The 19,667-nt window shown below is 45.6% G+C and overlaps 4 protein-coding genes across 6 annotated transcripts; all 4 read left to right on the forward strand.

The window, feature by feature from the left end:
• Window positions 1-395: 395 nt before the first annotated feature.
• LOC117842929 (DNA repair RAD52-like protein 2, chloroplastic) lies at window positions 396-3,946 on the forward strand. The gene is made up of 4 exons (XM_034723456.2): window positions 396-1,003; window positions 2,538-2,575; window positions 3,074-3,165; window positions 3,378-3,946. Exons 1-4 carry the CDS (start codon window positions 705-707, stop codon window positions 3,540-3,542), a joined length of 594 nt encoding a protein of 197 aa, XP_034579347.1. The 5' UTR covers window positions 396-704; the 3' UTR covers window positions 3,543-3,946.
• A 933-nt stretch (window positions 3,947-4,879) lies between these two features.
• On the forward strand, window positions 4,880-8,317 carry LOC117842928 (UPF0664 stress-induced protein C29B12.11c). Its single transcript, XM_034723455.2, has 5 exons — window positions 4,880-5,241; window positions 6,279-6,390; window positions 7,485-7,556; window positions 7,634-7,854; window positions 7,943-8,317. The coding sequence occupies exons 1-5, from the start codon at window positions 5,132-5,134 to the stop codon at window positions 8,043-8,045; spliced, it is 618 nt and encodes a 205-aa protein (XP_034579346.1). The 5' UTR covers window positions 4,880-5,131; the 3' UTR covers window positions 8,046-8,317.
• Window positions 8,318-8,790: 473 nt separating this feature from the next.
• LOC117842927 (ankyrin repeat domain-containing protein 2A) lies at window positions 8,791-12,235 on the forward strand. Of its 2 annotated transcripts, XM_034723452.2 has the most exons (8): window positions 8,792-8,950; window positions 9,703-9,800; window positions 9,937-10,146; window positions 10,230-10,378; window positions 10,458-10,629; window positions 11,135-11,227; window positions 11,668-11,807; window positions 11,894-12,235. In XM_034723452.2, the coding sequence occupies exons 1-8, from the start codon at window positions 8,941-8,943 to the stop codon at window positions 11,991-11,993; spliced, it is 972 nt and encodes a 323-aa protein (XP_034579343.1). In that variant the 5' UTR covers window positions 8,792-8,940; the 3' UTR covers window positions 11,994-12,235. The 2 variants fall into 2 exon arrangements, with proteins under 2 accessions (XP_034579345.1, XP_034579343.1); XM_034723454.2 differs by lacking the exons at window positions 11,668-11,807; window positions 11,894-12,235 and adding an exon at window positions 11,379-11,566 and having other exon boundaries at window positions 8,791-8,950.
• Window positions 12,236-15,328: 3,093 nt separating this feature from the next.
• Window positions 15,329-19,439, forward strand: LOC117844208 (phospholipase A(1) LCAT3). Of its 2 annotated transcripts, none has more exons than XM_034724964.2 (11): window positions 15,329-15,701; window positions 15,839-15,930; window positions 16,740-16,867; window positions 16,991-17,060; window positions 17,201-17,252; window positions 17,343-17,443; window positions 17,512-17,688; window positions 17,894-18,051; window positions 18,462-18,516; window positions 18,612-18,665; window positions 18,989-19,439. In XM_034724964.2, the coding sequence occupies exons 1-11, from the start codon at window positions 15,431-15,433 to the stop codon at window positions 19,151-19,153; spliced, it is 1,323 nt and encodes a 440-aa protein (XP_034580855.1). In that variant the 5' UTR covers window positions 15,329-15,430; the 3' UTR covers window positions 19,154-19,439. The 2 variants fall into 2 exon arrangements, with proteins under 2 accessions (XP_034580855.1, XP_034580854.1); XM_034724963.2 differs by having other exon boundaries at window positions 15,335-15,701; window positions 16,991-17,126.
• The last annotated feature ends 228 nt before the right edge of the window (window positions 19,440-19,667 follow it).

Consider the following 19,667-nt stretch of genomic DNA (forward strand, 5'->3'; position numbering starts at 1 on the left):
ATGCAATTAGTTTTATAATTAGTTCATATTTAATCTTTTTAATTGGTATCAAATATTTTGATGTAATCCCAATAAAAATTAGTCAACGGATCCAAACATCTTGCACAAGCGGCTCTCGGGTCAAACTAACCAGCCAACACCAAACAACCATCAAGTGGACAGATCAGACGGCCACGGCCTTATCGCTTCCCGGCACCAATCATCCGCGAGCCGCCACCTTTCTCGGCACTCGGCAGCTCGTGGACCATGACCGGCGACCGTGACCGCCGTAGATCACACCGATAAAACACACGCCGCTTCACACCGCCAAGATCGCAGCCCCTCCTCACCAACCCAGGGCCTATCCCCGCGCGCGCCGCGCGACGCCACGCCACGCCACGCCGCTTCACACCGCAGCCTCGCGTCGCGCCCGCGCCCACGCCCACGCCGCAAGCCGGCAGCCCGGCACACCCACCCACCACCACCACCGGGCCGTCCGTTCCGCACCGCGAGCGAAAGCCCCCAAAACTCGGGTCCCGCGCGGCGAGCTCACGCGCCCCGCGCCGGACGGAGCGAGCGGTACGGGGAGTAGGTGGCTGGCTGGCCTCCTTCCCAGCCGGGTCCTTTTCTACGGCTCCGACCTCCTCCCCGTCCGGCCCCGCGTCCCCGCACCCACCACCCCGGAACCAAACGCATCCCCAAGTCAAACCGGGCCGAGCGCACGCATGGAGGCGACCGCGCTCCCGTTCGCGGCGGCGGCGTCCGTCGTCCCCGCGAGGGGCGGGTGCACGGCGGTGGGGTTGTGCGCCGCGCGGCCCCGGCTGCGGCAGGGGCGGTGGCGGGGCGCGTCCGTGGTGGCGAAGATGGAGGGCGGGCTGGGGAAGGGGGTGGTGCCCACCACAAACTACGTGGTGCCGCTCGACAAGGCCACCGGGATGACGCGCCCGCTCGTGGAGATCCTGCGGGACCTCAACAAGCGAGTCCCCGACAAGATCATCGACCCCGACACCAACACCGTCCACTGGTGAGTGCCGTCGTTCTCCTGCTGCTCCGCGGGGCAGCCCCCGCCCCCGTCTGCTGGTTGTTCTCCGCGTACCCTGCTCATTAGCTGTCCGTTTTAGAGGAGAATGCGCGATCCGTTGCTCTCTGGGAGGATTTAGGCATATCAACCTTACCGATTGGATACGCAAAGCCTCTCTGCGAATTTTTAGTTGTTTAGCCTGTAGATTGAATTGGTGGGATGCGAAAATGCCGCTGAGGCAACACAATTGATGGGATGGAACAGCTTTGTATTGAATGGGCACGGTGATATGTCACGGGTTTCCAACTGTGGCATTAATTCGATTGGTTAGCCTCCTTATCAATTACAAGGGCTGTTCTTTGTTTCTACTTCCTTCTAAGGGCACATTTGATCAGGTTGATGGTGTTGATTGCTGTGTTGTTGATCGGTTCAACACATCCATTCGAATAGTTTATCACAAGTTACCTGAGTAACCTGTTCTTCCGATAATATTTTTTAAGAAAACATGTACAAAGTCAATGGTCAATTGTTTCGTATGTTGATTGAGTTCTGAATTTCAGACAAGGTGGGGCGCCTGTTCTGTTTAATTTAAAAGGGAGTTAGTTATGACCTAATGTGCAAAATGGATCGAGCTATATGGTTCCAAGTTGGCATATATGTCCTGCCCTGTCACATCAACCTTTTGAAACCAACTTACCTCAAATGAAGCAGTAACTTTTGAGTTTAATCTTAAAAAACCATATCTTCATGGGATCTAACTTTGTGCATACATGATAAGTTAACTAATTTTTTGGCTTGTGTTATTGGAGTTGACTTGCCATCTTAAACGTTTTATTTTTTTTTCTTGTTTTCATTGGATAACTTTTAATGCAGTACCATATAACAATATATGCCTAATAATTATGCCAAAAATAGATATTCAGCTTGATGTAAACTATCCTAGTTGGTGAAATAGTAATTTGTGATTGAAGTCAACAGAGTGCCACTAGTGTAGGTATACGCCATGCAGTTCTATCTCTTCATCTCAGTCTTGAGCGACCATGTCTAAGCCATCTGAGATATCCTGAGCCAACAAAATAAATGAAGCATGATTTACTTCCATTTTCATAATGCAGGGATAATATGTTGTTACTATGTAGATTCCCATTCTCCATGTTGGCCGTCCACAAGGTCACATCATAGTGTTTCTTCTGTCATGAATCATGATTGTGCATTTGCTGGATGTACAATTACTTTGGTTATCAACACTGCTTCTATTCTCTTGATAAGCAAGGTTATTCATCCTTGGTTAAGATGACAATGGACTATTCAAAAATAAATTAACACACAACACCAATCATTCACATGATACTAATTGTACTAAGTACTAAGATAAGCAGGACTTACCTCTCTACATACAAGAAGCGTTTTACTTTTAAGGGTCTGACAGATAAATATATGGTGATGATTGTCTCTTAAATAGTATTTGATGTAAACTTCTAGGCGAAAATGTGCTAAACTCGAGGATACTGATATTGCGTGCATCTTGGTTGTGCAGGTATCATGCAAACAGAATGCTTAGTTTTTATGCACCAGGTGAGTTCTCTTCTGTATTATGATTTATTTTTCAATGAACACAATTATGATTTCCTTTTTCTCCTGGATGCTAAATTGAGTTTGCAGTTGTTTTCTGGTGCTTTCATATGGGTTAATCATACAACATAACTCCATCAAGCTTGTATTTTGGACGCATGTTTCTTGTTAATGTGCTCATAAATTTCATTTTCAGCTATCACAAGTGCAAATAGCCAGTTTATACCATTCCACACCTGTTTTATAGAACTTGCCTCACTTCGCTGACATTTGTAGACATTTATAGTGAAATGCTTTACCCTTCTTTTTTTTGTCTGAACTACTCTAGAAGGAAGGTGCTGAAATGTTTGTTAGCATTTGTATTCAATATCTGTGCTGTTATGACAGGAGATATTTAAGTAAAAAAAATTATCTGCAATCTGCACCTGTATAACTATATGGTAGTTTTTTACAAAAAGCACCGATCTGGATGCAGAAATCACTGATGATTCCTATTTTCAGGTTGGTGCGGAGAAGTTCGTGATGTTATTTATTCTGCGAATGGAACTGTAACCGTGGTCTATCGAGTGATACTGAAAGGAACTGATGGAGAGGTATCCTTTCTCACCTTTTCTGTATGGAAGTACTGCACAAATCATCCTTCATTGTGGTTCTGTTGTACTGATGCGAATTAAAAGTGGCTCTTTCTTGGAGCTATACAGTTCATATCAACTGTGTCATCTTTTTTATTTCTTTTTAGGCCAACTAGCATACATTGAAACAACCATCTTTATCTACTAGTATACTTATATCTCTGTTGGTTTAGGCATACAGAGATGCTACGGGCACAGCGCAGGTCCATGAGGGCCGCAGGGAAGACGCCGTTGCAGCCGCAGAGGAAGCAGCATTCTGCAAAGCCTGTGCACGGTTCGGTTTTGGCCTGTACCTGTACCACCAGGATGACACCCATCACGAGGACCACTTCCATTGAGGCTCCTTTCGCACCGGATTCCGGAGCTGCTCACAAGTCGCAACGTGCTTAGGATATGCCCTGGAGAACTTCGCATCCAGAGAAATTTTTGTTCTTTGTGTAGTATCATATTCATACCACAAGCGACAATGCGTGCTTCCACCTGAATGTGAATGTAGATACAAAGAAGCCTGTAACCTGTTCCTGTTCCTACCTTTGTTGTTGATCGAGTCGATGGTTGGATGCCATCCTGCAAGAACCTGTCCAGATAGGAAACCATTATGGAAATTCTGTTGTTACTTTATTGTTGTATTCTTCCTGTCCTCCATCTCATGCAGCATAGGTGTATTTGTAAGATTCTATTTGCTTCTCTTTGTGTACATGAGACCATGAGTGTTTATTTAGCTATCGATGATGTTGTTGCAGACTTGTGTAAATGATACGTCATTCATTTGATCACCGGGCACTGATATCGCTTTTGCGTAAGAAGTCTGAACACTTGAATCAGAAAGTAGTTTCGTAACTATGATATCTGCTATACTTCATTAGTATTTACTGAATTACAGTACATTTGAACGATGAAAGTTACATCTTGGACATGTCCAGAAACTCATCTTTGTTTCTAGAATTTACTAACTTTCTTTCTTTTTTTCTTTTTTTCTTTTGAGGCCAAGGGCAGGAGCTCTTTGTTGTTGTGTACTTATGGGAGCATTTTCTGCTTATTTTTATGTGGTTTAAGCCTCTTATAGGAGGCACATTGTTCGAATTCTATTCTTCTACAAATGACTGCATAGCTCTTATATCTTTTTAAATCGTGGTGAGACTAGAGTTTAGGCAACAAAGGCAATTTGAGAGCAAGAAAGAGCACCGAAATCATTCTTTAATCCTCATATATGCATAACTGAACCTTGATGATCATCTCTGTCTAAATGAGCCCACTAGAGGTCATCATTACTATTAATTACCCCCGATCGGAAATATAAGTTCATTAGAACACCAACCCGTCTCCTACATGATTCCTTAACCAGCACTATATAAAATAAATTATGTCATATGTAAATGAATTTAAAATATTTCTAGTCCACTCTTGAAATTTCTTAATTAAACAAATTTAAATGAATTATATTTCCGTGTTTAAAAAGGAAGTAGTGCTGTATTTGTTTTATAGAGAAAAAAGAGCGCATCTAAACAAGTCAGAAAAGCCCATGGTTGGGCTTGGGCCCATTTAGGACTGGAACACTCTGGAGTCTGGCCCCCTTACGAACGAGAGAGAACCCGAACCCTCCACAGTCCACCACACACACACACAACAAAACCCACGCGCACGCGCGGCTCTAAAAACCAGGCCAGCCCATCGCGCACGCGTCCAGGCTGACAGGATCCATCCAACGAAGCAATCCAAAACCGGAGAAGCGAAACAGCGCGACGCAACCGACCCTACTGCTAGATACGCGAAGCATCGACGCGTTCCTTCCCGAATTCCCGATCTCAGTCACCACTGATTCGCGGGTCGGAGTCTTCGTCGTCGCTCGGCGATCAATCGAGCGGCGCGGCAGAGGGAGGAGGAATCGAAGCGGCGAGAGGGGAGGGGAGGAGAGGAGGGAGAGAAGATGGCGGAGAACCCGCAGCTGTTCGGGAACGGGATGCCGGTGCCGTTCTACGGCGAGATGTTCGTCCTCGCCCGCGACGGCGTCGAGTTTCACGTCGACAAGATCCCATCGTAAGTAACCCCCACGCCTGCTGATATCGCGATGTGGCGGGGGATTCTGGGTCTCCGGGTGGGGATTTAGGGATTACCGTGTTAGGTTAGGTTTTTCGGGTGGGAACTGAAGGGGACGTGGAGTTGGCCCAAAATACAGGGTGTTGCGAAGTGGCCGGCCGGAATTTAGCATTCGGCTGGTGTGTTTCGCCTTCAGGTCCTGCCTGGGATGGCCATTGGTGCGGTCGCCGCCCCTTTGTCTGGCAACGAATCTGTTTGGTTGCTGCTTGCTTGGTAATATTCCATCCATATGTTTTGCAGGGTTTTCATAGTACTACAATGCAAATTTGAAGTATGATCTGCATGATTTGTTGTATTTCGTTATTTAGAGAATTTAGAGCGCCAGGTGGGAAGAACAGTTGGATGAGAAAGGGAAAACTGTGCCTAATCTTGTATGGTTGGTATTTAAGTTAATCTTTGATAGGCAGTACAACCTGAGGCAGTAGTCCAACAGAGGTCCAGAATTCAAACATCTCTAATAAAATAGAAATTGTCTCGCCACTTGTAATATTGAGCATCGTTTGCCACCTCATTGCCCAATGACCACTATACCTGATTGGTAGATTTATTCTTTGGATAAGGCCTAAACTTATGCTTGTTTTGGAAGCTTATTTTCTTAATTACTGGTCTTTTTTTTGAGATAGCCTCGCTTACGAGAGTACAAGTTGTAGACACACTCCACACACACGCCACACACCCCTATGCGCAAGCTAAGGCCTACATCCTACACTCACTCACATGCCTGCCTTGAAGAGATGGTCTCGGACACCAGTTCCCAGCACATGTTGATGCTGCAACAGTCCAGGAAAAATCCTGGAAAATCCCCTCGAAATCTGCTTCCGGAGGGGTTCGAACCTGGGACCTCCTATTGATGCCGGTGCTACTTGGGCTTCTGGTGACCAACCGGTCCCCAGGCCCGTTCGCTTCTTAATTACTGGTCTGGGCAAACAGATATTGCAATGTTTTCTTACTATTGCTTCTCTTGTGTTATCAATCAGAGCTCCTGGCGGTCAAGTGAAAACAAAAGGCACAATTTACCTGTCTAATATAAGGATGGTGTTTGTTCCCAACAAGCCTGTTGGTAACTTCTTTGCTTTTGATATGCCCCTGGTAAGTACTGCCATGCTGAAAGTTGATTCTTCGTATCTGTTACATAGTTTGGACAAAATGTAAGGGCAAAGGCACAAAGCCATAGAGGGAGGTATAATCAGAATACAAGTTCTATTCCTTTTCTTTGTTTACATGTAGTTCTGGAGACATAATTTCCACTTCAAATCTCCCAGTGCCATTTTTTTGTGTGACAAACAGCACCGCGTTCTGGGTTTCTTTGTATTAAGTAAAGTGGGGATAAGTATAGGAATAACATGTAGGCTAGTCTTACCCCCCTCTCCCGGGCATATGGCAATGATCTTATCTGTATCCCAATGCCTCCATTGGCTAAAGTTTTATAAGTTTCACTGCATGTATTCTGAACAACATATGTTTGATAATTGTGGAGGTACTTTACGATGTTAGTACAGGGAATATTCTCTCCCACTGCCCCATAATTTGCCCAGAGGGCAGCAAAAATCTGTCAGACGGATGATTACCGTGCAGAAGCTTAATAGAATCTAGGTGAATATAGGATCTTGCTAGCCAATCCAAACAAAGAAATGAAATGAGCTGAAAGATGGGACTCTATTAAGTTCAGTCCAAAGCAGTTTTTAGCTTTAATTGCCATTTTTTTTAAAAAGGGTGCTAATATCATGTGTTGTTGCACATGAACTAATATCATCCACTAAGATCCATCAATCATTCATCAAGGTGGTGCTCCAGTAATATGATGTTCCTCAAATGCTTGGTGGATTTTATTGGATGAGAAACTTTTTATCTAGCTGTGCAACATGGTATTTTAGCATATGCTTTTTTAATGAAAATTGCAGCCTGTATGGCACTTTTTTTTTTACTAAAGTTAATAAAGTCTTCTTTTGTCTCTTTGTTCCTTACAACCTGGTTTTCGTTGAACCTGTGGGTTATTGTGTTGATTGTTGGCGTTGTCCCATGTATCATGGTTAACTGATTTTGTTAGTGCTCAAGTGCCATTATGGTTCCTTTTGCCCCCTCTTTTTAATGTGCTTTTACCTGATTCAGGGTTTGGGATTCTGTAAGTGTTGCTTTATTCACAATATCAATATGAATGCTCTTTCTTGCTTCACTCTCTGCAGTTGTTTGTGCACGGTGAGAAGTTCAATCAGCCCATATTTCACTGCAACAACATATCTGGATTCGTGGAACCAGTGAGTGTCATAGAATGCTTGGCATAAAATACTTCACTTCTGATACTTGGTTGCTAACATCGAATGTTGCAATGCAGGTTGTTCCGGAGAACCAGAACAGGGCCCTGTACTCAACTCACACCTTCAAGATCTTATTCAAGGAAGGCGGCTGTGGTACTTTTGTTCCTCTCTTCCTGAACCTGATTGCATCTGTGCGGCGCTACAACCAGTTTGAAGCCCAGTCTGCTGCCAACATGGCACCACGTGTGGACCCACTGCAAGCTGCGCAGACTCCTGTTGATGAAATGATGCGTCGTGCGTAAGTGCTCGAATCTAGCAATCTTTTCTGTTCCGCACTTGGTTACCGTTGTATCCTCTGGGAACTCATTGTTGCTGGATATGTTCAGGTATGTTGACCCGAATGATCCTACCAAGATTTTCCTTCAGCAACCTGCCCCAGAGTCCCAGCTGAGGAGGAGAAACTACCACGGCCCAGCTGACAACGCCTAGTAGCATTTGGCTGGATTTGCCTAAACCCTGATGCTCAATTCCATTAACTATTGTGTGCATTTGAGCATTTCACCTATCCAGGTCCAGCGTTCCAACTGACTTTCCGTTCGGGTGTGCCGTTTCTTGTGACTTTATATCGTACATAATGTTGTGAGTCGTCTCAATAAGTGGTGTACATAAAGCAGTGGCCTGTTTGAAATATTATTACTGGAGGATATTGGACGAACGTTACCTCGCATATTGCAGAAGCAACAAATATTGCCGGTGTCTAATGTTTCTGTGCAAATATCTTTATCCGGGGCTAGTTGGAATCGTAATGTTGGTATTTCCTGAAGTTGAGATCACGGTTTGATCAACTCTTGTAAATGAAGCGCAAGGCTCATTAGTGTCGTGGTTCTGGTCGCTGCATGATCAAACAAACCGGACACATTTGTGATTATTACTGGCAATATGCGAACTCATCACCTGATAGTGCTGGAATTCTTCGCCAACGCCTCGCTATTGCTGTTGTGGACTCACGCTGTACTCCTGCAGGCATCGTTGTCTGTGTGCGGCTGTGACGCAGCCCGCGAGGTCTTTCGCCAAAGCGGGCTGGTCCCACATCACGATTATCCTGCGCGATCCGTTACTGGATGGGACAGGCCTGTGCGACCTTGCCCAACCCGTACGCTCGTTGATCCATCTGACCCGTCCTTCGGTGAACGACCGGGTCCGATCTGCCGCAGCACCAAAGCTGGCAATTTCCCTGGCATAAACAATTACATCGACGTCTAAAAGGAAATAAAAAAAAATTGTGCTAATCAGTCATCGTCTTGTCGCCCAGCTCACCAGGGTTTCCTCTCCGAGTCCTTCGCCTCACAAGCATCGCCCTCGCGCCGCTCCGGCCGATTCCGCCATGGCTTCCGGTAACTATTTGCCTCGGGGCACACCCCTCGTCCGGCTTCCCTCCCCGCCGCCCACCCGGGATATGCCCGTGATTTTCAGTTTCTGTGCTTTTGTGTCCGCGTTGTTTGTTTGGCGATCCGTGTGTGGTTCCTTGGATCGCTTCCTGCCACTAGATCCGTACCGGGTGTTCGCGTTTGTTAGTTTTTTGCTTTGTTTGGGGTGCGCGGTTCGTATGGATAGGTTTGGATCGGTGCGGCTGGGGCGGAATTGTAGGGGATGACGCTGCTGGGTTGGGAAATTGAAGTTTGTGTGCTGAATGCCTGAATCGGTGGGAGTGATGGCAGTTGAGATTTGGTGGCGGATTCGGGATTTGTCGTGCTGCAAATTTCGTAGGCCTTGAACCGGTTCTTACATTACAGTTGTTCTGTTCTTCACTGATTGCTCTATGGATAATGAGTGATTTGTTAGATGGTGTATAGACATAAACTTATCAGTAGTGCTTAGTGACAAGGGAGCTCCATGGTGTCGCTTATATCCTGGTGCTCAATACAGGCCTAGTTCTGCTGTTACTCGATGCACCTTGGTTTCTTGTTCTAGGGAGCTAGTGATGCGTGTACATTAAATTATTTGCTACAGGTTGGGCTTCTTGAGCTATGTGACTTTGCCACTGTGACTAGGATAGAAGATGTAATGATTGTGTGTTTATTGTCTCTAATGGATAATTCTGTGTTATCTGATGTTCTCCTTATTGGTCAACCCAATTATCTTTCAGATGAGAGCAAAAATACGAAACCAGAGAAGCCATCTGCAGCGGCTGGTGCAGGCCTCCCCAACCCTTTTGATTTTTCTTCTATGAGCAGCTTGCTCAATGTAAGCTCTCTCCCTATTACCTTAATATGTTTTAATTAAGATGCTTGTACTATAATTTTTCTCCCTGCTGAGACACATTCTCATTCATACATTCAGTTAGTTTTACTGTATTTGTTATTATGCTTGTCATGTGCAGGATCCATCAATAAGAGAGATGGCAGAGCAAATTGCAAGCGACCCTATGTTCAACCAGATGGCTGAACAGCTTCAGAAAAGTGCTCAGGGTGCCGGAGAACAGGGTATCCCTGCGTTGGATCCTCAACAGTACATGGAAACAATGCAACAGGTTATGCAAAATCCTCAGTTTGTGTCAATGGCAGAGCGTCTTGGGAATGCTCTTATGCAGGTAATCAAGCAGTGATTTCCCCATTTATTGCCAGGTTTATCTCCATATCATAAGTTCCCTCATGTTCTCTCCTTGTGTGATAGGATCCTGCCATGTCCAGTATGCTTGAGAACTTGAGTAGTCCAGCTCATAAGGAGCAGCTTGAAGAGCGAATGGCTCGTATCAAGGAAGATCCATCCTTGAAGCCAATTCTTGATGAGATAGAGAATGGTGGTCCATCTGCTATGGTGAAGTGGGTATTGTTACTGTTGCATTGTGAGATCAGATAATGTCTTCAAAATTGCTAAGACAGTTCTGTTTACTAAATTTAGGTACTGGAATGACCCTGAGGTTCTTCAAAAGATTGGCCAGGCAATGGGAGTTAACCTTCCAGGAGATTCTAGTGCTTCCACTGTACTCTCTGGACCTGAAGAAACTGAGGAAGAAGGCGGGTACGACGATGAGTCCATTGTTCATCACACTGCCAGTGTTGGCGATGAAGAGGTAATGGACTTAAACAGACGGCTGTAGAATCTGAATTCTACAAGAGTTGCATCAACATTGTTGTTGGGGCCTGTTTTCACTGGACAGTTTTATGCTATATCTGGTTTCTTGCACTTATAGACCTCAAGCCACCTGCTTCAAACGTGGACCATCAAAACTACAGGGATGAAGTCAGCTTGCAAACTAGGCTTCATTCCTTCAATTAGTGTGAATCCGGCAAATGTTTTTATTATTAGATAAGATTTGTTCCTGTTTCACATTAGGAAACTATATGGTTAAATTATGACTAAACTTTTCATTGGGTTCCCTCTGCTTGGCCCTATTTGGAATGGAGGAATTCTGTAGAATTTTTAGAGGGATTCTACTGTTTCATGCAGATCTCCCCATTTATGTTTTCTTTTTCTAAATGCGCATTTTCCCTTAGCTTTTCACTTTATGTGAATTTACCTTTTATTTGTGCCTGAGGAACCTATTAAGTGTCTGTACAATTTTGATGAAACAATAGGGTCTGAAGAAAGCTTTGGATGGTGGAGCGGACAAAGATGAAGAGGATGCAGAGGGAAGAAGGGCCTTGCATTTTGCATGTGGCTACGGCGAGGTAAGTGAATCTGTTTAGCTTTCTTAAACTGAAATAAATTATGCAACATATACCGTTATACAACTGGACTTCCTTTTTTTTGTAATTTATCACAAGTAGTTTGAAAATCCCATGAGTTGATCAACATGGTTTTGTTCACGTTTTTTCGCAGGAAAGGTTTTCCTTGTGCTACCATATTGTTTTATTTGTATTATGTAATTTTTTTTCATTTTTGCAAATGCTTTGTTTTGTTGCAAGGAATTTCCTGGATATGTAGATGCTTTGTGGCACTTCTCTGCTGACTACTGTATAATTTAGATACACAGTCTTGTGCTTTAGGGCCACTAGTGATGTGATTAACAGACTGGAGCCTGCTGTAGTGCTGCATTTCTTTTTGCTTATTTCCATCTTTTAGATATCTTGATTAGTGGAAATTAATTGAATGATGTTCCGTATATTAGTTGAAGTGTGCGGAAATCCTTCTGGAGGCTGGTGCTGCAGTTGACGCCCTGGATAAGAACAAAAACACTCCGCTGCATTACGCTGCTGGGTATGGCCGGAAGGAATGTGTGGATCTTCTGTTAAAGCATGGCGCTGCTGTGTAAGTTTAAACAGCTGTTTTCTTAATTCTTAACCTAAGCAACTCCAACCCCTCGACTTGTGCTTAACTTGTCAAAACGGTCGCAGCACGGTCCAGAATCTGGATGGGAAGACCCCCATCGAGGTCGCCAGGCTCAACAATCAGGATGAGGTTCTGAAGTTGCTGGAGAAGGACGCCTTCCTATAAGAACCCCTGGGCTAAAGCGCATCAAGCTGTCAAGCTATTGGATTTACATTGGTTCATTTATTTCGGTTCAGTGTGGTCGTGTCTGTAACTTGTGAATTTTGGTGTTCTTTTCATGGTTATGCCGCGTTTCAACTAGTCCATGTCTAAGGAGTGCCTGTGCTTTGTTCGTGTTCATCCATATGGAGATGTCACACAAGTGTTACAGGAATTGATTGCAAGGTCAATTTGAAGGCATTTTTTCCCGGTGCTTTTTTGTGAAAAAGGGGCCGGCTGTCGTCGTATGGCCCCCCGGATTGATGTCCGTGCTTGAAATGGTGAGAGAGCCCCTCAGGCAACAGTTTTCAGCAGGCCTGGCAACGGATCGCCCCTGCTTCATCCGCCTGCTCGACGTGGCCTGCGCGCGCCGCACAGCTTCCTAATTGCTTGTTTTGGTCTCAGGAGAAGCGTGTGCCCCGCGCCTTTCAGCAGCAGCTAGAAATTCAAATTTTACGTTATCGGGGAACAACAGAGTTTATTTTTTCAATTTTAACACGATTCATTTTTTTAGTAGAATTCAATTTACGAGCAATAGAGTAAAATTTTCAATTTTTAACCACGATTTGAATTTTCCAGGGGGGCGGGGGGGGGGTGGGGGGGGGGGGGGGGGGGGGCAAGATCGTGTCGGCCGCTGTCGTGTAGGACAACCGGCATGTGGCGTCTGAGATGAAGCTGCAGGGCGCTAATCAAACTCCTGCGATCTACAAATCCCTACATGTTCATGTAATCGTGTGAAAATCGTGGGACGTGCATGCAGGGTTCGCCATGTTCACCATTCAGATAAGTAATGATATCTTTCTTGGTATGAGCTTCATCAACGGTGGCTCCATCAATGATGGCTCCTACATAGTCTAAGGTGGTGTACCCTACATTGCGGTCAACATAAACAGCATATGATGCTCATCTTCCCCTTCCTCTCCCTCCCCCGAAATATAGGAGCTCTTTTTTTTAGCTCATGGGTTGCATGGAGTCCCTCAAAACCCCCACACTAGATTCGTCTCTGTACTATATTACATGGTGATTACATTTCTGCATTAATTATTCTTAGCTCAGATCGATCTTATTATATATACACATATGCAGCCTTCGGGTCAGCAATAGTGGTAGGTGTCCGTGAACAACACGACCATAGGGTACTTCTTGCACTTCTTGTTCCCGACCTTCTTCCTTGAGAGATTTGTGAACCAACTGGGCGGCGTGATGCGGGACACAAGGCTCGACGGTGTGGCCACCAACACGATGATGTGTAACGCCCACATGCCAGACAATGACGGCGCCGCCAGGGTCGGACCTAGAACTCAGCCATGACCCGAGCTGAAGTAGTGTATGCTGTGTTGGGACTTTCTTTTGTTGAGTAAAGTTTGGTTGAATTTATGGTCTTTACATGGTTGTGCAGGGGGAACTATAAGGGCTGGACTCAAGTTGTAGCCCACCTAGATCTGAGCATTTTGCGGGTCAGTTGGGCTCGAGCCGGGCTAGCCCAGTTCATTTCGGGCCAAAAATTTGTGCCCACGAATAGCCCATGAACATTGTTGGCCAAGTTTTCGGGCCGGGCTCGAGCCGCCCGTTTTTTATTAAAAAGTAAATAAAATTAATTATTTGGGTGGGCTTGGACCAGCCCGATTTTTTTTCTTAGATTTCGCCGACCACGCCCGACCTGGCAGCTAGCGTGGGCGGGCCAAAACCCATCAGGCTCGGGTCAGGCCGAGCCGGGTTTAAAATGCTCAGGTCTAAGCCCACCCAGTCTCGGGTTCTGAATTGCTCCTAGACGGCGCCCTGGTGACCTGGAGGTCGCCATCAACGGGACTAACATAAAGGGCATGCCCGACAAGTATGCGGTCACCACACCCAAGTGCTACAACGTCGCCGTGCTCGGCAAGAACACGGTCGCCTACGGCAGACCCGGTGGAAGTGGCTGCGACAAGCAATCGTCCATGGAAGTGGCCATGAGTTAGGGATGTAGCTCATCTGATGCCCAACGATCGAGCATGTACTTTGCGAGCGAGCGAGTAGTGTGACCTCACGTTATTCGATGACTACATCTCTGACTTTACGTGAGAGAAATCGTTCCCATACATCACATTATCTACAAGCACAATCGCTTGAAGGGAAAGAAAAATGAAAAAAAAAATCGTTAGCCTGACTAGAGACGGTATCCTGCTCCCTCCGCTTGCAACTCTACTGCGATGGTAACTAGCTGATTGGAGTGGTCCGGTCCACTACTCAAAGTACTTAACTCATAGAGGTATCGAAAAAACGCCTTATTAGGTGGGTTTGGTTGCATGCACCACATGATGCATGCATGGATGATCCTGGATGGGATGATTCAACCAATTTACTTGTACCATATGGTTCACTCTAATTAGTAGAATAATGTATTAAGTGGGATGGCCTCATCCTGGATGAGTTGGTCCAATTCACCTAACCAAACAAAATGATCATTATTATTTTAAATCATTTCATACATGAATCAAATGATACAACCAACCAAACACACCTTTAATTACCGCTGCCTGTAGAAGTGATTTCTCTGCCGTACTGCAAAGGGACCAACCCTTGCTGATGCATGGGTGGAGTTCTACGCTCATTCTGGCTGCTGCCTGTTGCGCCGTAGGAAAGGCAGACAAGCAGATAACAGCAAATGAGGAACGGGCGAACAGCAGCTAGGAGATGGAAGGAACATCGCCGTTGCTCCTTCTCGATCTCATCCACGTTGAGATTGGCCTTGAATTGAAACTCGATCCAGATGGCCAAGCAACAAGAGAACGGCAAGTAACAACAAGGGGGGAAGAAAAGGAAAAAAAGCAACACGTCGGCACGTGGCCGAATTTAGCAGCTGGGACTGGGAGCTTCGACCATGAATGAGAGAACAAAAGCCAAGGCTGCCTTGTAGACGGAGGGGAGTGTCGTTGTCGCATGATCGCGTCACCGTGTAAATCGCTGCTACTAGCTAGTAGCGCTCGTACAAGGACCGCCGGCGCCGAGTCAGCAGCGGCCTGGAAGACGAAAGAGAGCTCACCGCAGGTGACAGGTCAATGGCCCCACCCACGGCAGCATCTGCATGTCTTCTCTTTTTTGGAAAGTGCCGGTGTTATTACAGGGAAACAGAATATTCCTCGCTGATCCGCACGCGCTCCTCGTGGTCTATCGTCTCATGGTCCAACGACACTGACGCTGGGCCCGGACAAGTTACCGGACCGTCAGCGGCTCAGCGCGCTCTCGGAACCGAGCCCTGGTCCAGGACTCCAGGCAGCTCGCTCGCTCGCTCGAGAAGCCTCCGCCCCTCAGCTCACCCGTCACCGCGACACCGCCCCCCATGCGCCGATTAATACTGCGCCCGCACTCCACCTCGCGCTCGCCCCGCATGCCCGCCTCGCCGCGCGCGCGCTGCCACTGCCACCATGCTCGGCGCGGAGCTCCGGCTCCGCCTCCGCGTGCTCCGCCGCCGACTCCGGGGCCAACGCCGGCGCCGCGGGCGGTCCCGTCGGGGGAGAGCGGCGGTGGAAGGCGGGGGCCGGGAGCCCGTGCTGCTGGTGTCCGGGATGGGCGGGTCGGTGCTGCACGCGCGCCGGCGGTCCGACCCCAAGTTCGACCTCAGGGTGTGGGTGCGCATCCTCTTCGCCAACCTCGACTTCAAGAAGTACCTCTGGTCGCTCTACAACGCCCGCACCGGTTGGTTGCCTGCTCGAGCTGTGCTACTACTTCGTTGCTACTACATGGGGTGCCCCTTCAGGTGTTCGATGAAACGCCTGAATTGAGTCGGGGAGTGGTTGTCTCAAGCGTGCTTCTGGTTGCCTGTTCCTGCGCAGGGTACGTGGAGGCGTTGGACAAGGACGTGGAGATTGTCGTGCCGGAGGACGACCACGGGCTGTATGCCATCGACATTCTTGATCCTTCCTGGGTGAGCTCCCGTTTGTTGCTTCAATGGAAGGCGGCAAGGCGCTCAAAACGTGATTAGTTTAGCCGGGATATTTTTTAAAAGCGGTCTTTTCTTGGTGTCTAAGCATGGTATATTCTTTTCCGAAACCAGTGGATTGGGATATTTGGAGTGAGTCGTTTCGCACTCAGTCATTGGTGATTGGTGTGAATAGGAAGTGGACAGGAGGAAATGGCCACATAGAGGAACTAGTGATCATTGTTATCGATGCCAAAACCCTTTTTCATCTTTTCTTCCTCTTGGAAAGACAGGGACAGACAATTGCTAGATGTCCACTGTAGACTGAATTTGGACTGTGGACAGATAAAGATAACAATATTGGATTTCGGGTAGTAATCTCTAAAACTTAGAATTATTTTCTCGTTTGGAATTTGTGGTGCATTCAATCATGCTTTTAGTGCCTACAGTGGTACCAAACTTCCGAGAAACACGCACCCTGGAAATTGGGAATGCCTAACCCATGCAGCAGCATAAGGGTGCTTATGTGGAGTACTGGTAGCAGCAACTTGAGTAGTGAGACAATGCTAGTCATGCCTTGCACCTGAAGTACAAATAAGCGCATTTAAGCAACTGATGAAATTGAGACAGCTGTTATAATTGATCTTTGTTGTGACTACTGACTAAAATGATTGATTGTATCTGTACTTCTCTGTTAGAATTGATGGTCAGAATCACAGAATCTTGGACTTTATTTCTGTATTGATGTACTGTGATCTGCCCCCTGAAGAGCTTAAATGCCTCTGATATGGGTTTTCCTTTTTTTTATGCTTCAGTTTGTAGAACTTGTCCATCTGACTATGGTGTATCACTTCCACGATATGATCGATATGCTCATTAACTGTGGGTACAAGAAAGGGACCACACTATTTGGATATGGTTATGATTTTCGTCAAAGCAACAGGTACTTTCCTACTTGTGGGCTTATCCCTATGGTGCTGGTTGTTGAGTCGGTCAATAAATGAATGGATCAACACTTCATCGCTGTGCAAGCACAAGATGCTGTAACAGTGGTTTTATCTGGCAGGATAGACAAAGTGATGGCTGGTCTGAGAACAAAACTTGAAACTGCTTATAAGACCTCTGGAGGGAAAAAGGTTAATATAATATCACATTCTATGGGTGGATTGCTAGTGTGCTGCTTCATGTCTATAAATCATGATGTGAGTTTTTATGTTTGCCATGTCATTTTGCTTATGGCATAAAAATTCGTTTCTCAATTTGCCCCATTTTGTAGGTATTCACAAAGTATGTAAACAAATGGATTTGCATTGCTTGTCCATTTCAAGGTAATTTATTTGAGCTTTCAGTCAACTGTATTAATTATTGATGTCCTTTTACAGAATATGCTTTTTATATTAGTAATTTTATCTCTGCAGGTGCCCCAGGATGCATCAATGATTCTCTACTTACTGGACTGCAGTTTGTTTATGGTTTTGAGAGCTTCTTTTTTGTTTCTAGATGGGCAATGCACCAACTGGTAATTTCTTGACCATACTGTTTCAAACAATCTTTTCCCCCTTCTAAGTCTGTTCCAATTATATGCAGCTTGTTGAATGCCCATCAATCTATGAAATGTTGCCAAATCTGGACTTCAATTGGAAGAAAAAACCAATTATTCAGGTTTGGCGTAAGAACCCTGAAAAGGATGGAACGGTGGAGCTAGTTCAATATGAAGCAACTGGTTGTGTATCCTTGTTTGAAGAAGCTTTAAGGAACAATGAGGTAGATTTTTAACTTTTTTGGGTAGTGTTGTTTCTGACACAATTGTTAATACATATATAAATCTAAAGTGACTTTGCTACCAAAGCTAAGAATCATGCACTTACAAGATAGGCTTTAAATTCATGTGCATGACCTATGCAGCTCTCCTAGTATGGGTAATTCTTTAATCCACTGGTACTTCATTCCCTTTTTTTTGTACCTGTAGCTCATGTATAATGGGAAGAAAGTAGCTCTACCATTTAATTTGTCGATCTTCAAATGGGCCACTGAGACGCGCCGAATTCTTGACAATGCTGAACTACCAGATACTGTGAGTTTTTACAACATATATGGGACATCTTATGACACTCCATATGATGTATGGTAAGTTTATGATGGCAGCTGATACTATTATCACATTGTTTTTTCTTACTGCTCTAGATTTTTTATTCTGAAATCCATCAATCTTATTTTGGACTACCTATAGGCTTGTAGGTTACAATGTATGAAGTTAAGATAGAGAAACTTTAGCAGCTGACATGAATTGGGATGGTACTCTATAAATATTGAATATAATAAAAAAATGAGGTAGTTTCTTATCAATCTTTTGTGCAAAGAGATATGGGCATTCTAGCTCCAAAGCTGGAGCTGTCAACTTATATCCATATTACCTTTTATTGGTGAGGATACTTCACAATTATTTTAGGAGAAAATACTCTAGTGTCGAGTCTGATAGCTGATACACACAATTTCATTCCTCTGGCACTAAATACATTATTTCTATTTTCGTGCAGCTATGGCTCCAAGAGTTCCCCGATTGGAGATCTGTCAGAAGTGTGTCACACAGTGGTACTGTACCCTCTTACTTGACCCTCATCAGTCTCTAGTTGTATATTTTCGGTGGCTTCTCACAGCAACATGACACCTGGATGTTCTCTTTTCAGCCAGCATACACGTATGTGGATGGAGATGGCACAGTTCCTGCTGAATCAGCAATGGTAAGTTGATAAGCATCCGACACCACGCGTTATGCTAAGCACTGCATCCTTGTTTTGCTAAGGATGCCTAGTACTACATGAACCTATACAAATGCCAGACCAAAATGTCAAAAGTGAAACAGTAGCAGTTTCAGGTTTACACCAAGGTTGCACATGAGCAGTATACACACCCCAGCAGTAGTAGTTTTGTATTCTTTTAAGTGCCTTTTAGTTCATTTGGAAGAGGACATTAGGATAGCATACCTCTTGCAGTCTTCCTCAACTTCATCAGTGATCAATCACAGAAGCAGCTTCTCACGCTTGCCATGTATGGTTGTCGACAGGCAGATGGATTCGCGGCAAAAGAAAGAGTCGGCATCAAGGCCGACCACCGTGGCCTGCTGTCCGATGAGAACGTATTTGAGCTTCTCAAGAAATGGCTCGGCGCGAGCGAGAAGGCACAGCGGCGTCGCGTGTCGAAACCCAAAGTGGTGGACCTGAGCTCCTAGCCAGGTCTCCTTGTCGATACCATCGCCAACCTCTTCAGGGGACTGTTATTTTGGCCATTTCCCTTGAAGAGACGATGGAACACGAATTCTGGGGATTGTATGTATATGTCTATATGTCTGCACAATTTAAATCTCTGCTGGGAACAAGGGGGGTGCCCCCTGTACACGATGTATCGTTGCCGGGCTTGTATCTTTTCAAGTCTGGCACGCGTATTCATTGCGGCCTCCAACGCTGGAGCGTAGTGAAGGTGAAGCAATAATGAAATCGAGCATGGTTTCGAAAGCATTCTGGAGTTGAGGAGTTGGGTTGAGCGTACTGGTTTATACATGACAGTCGGATACATCTTGTTACCACTGTCATCTGTAATTTTACGGCACCAGAACACTGCATTTCGTAACGGCTCGCATATTCAAAGATTATAGCAGCGCCTGATCTTTGGCGTCTGGGTCGTTGATTTGCCATTCCGCCACCGGAGCTGGGCTGCCTTCCGAGGACCATTGACCATGTCCAGGA

The sequence above is a fragment of the Setaria viridis genome, chromosome 2, assembly GCF_005286985.2.
Source record: "Setaria viridis chromosome 2, Setaria_viridis_v4.0, whole genome shotgun sequence".
Classification (NCBI taxonomy): Eukaryota; Viridiplantae; Streptophyta; class Magnoliopsida; order Poales; family Poaceae; genus Setaria; species Setaria viridis.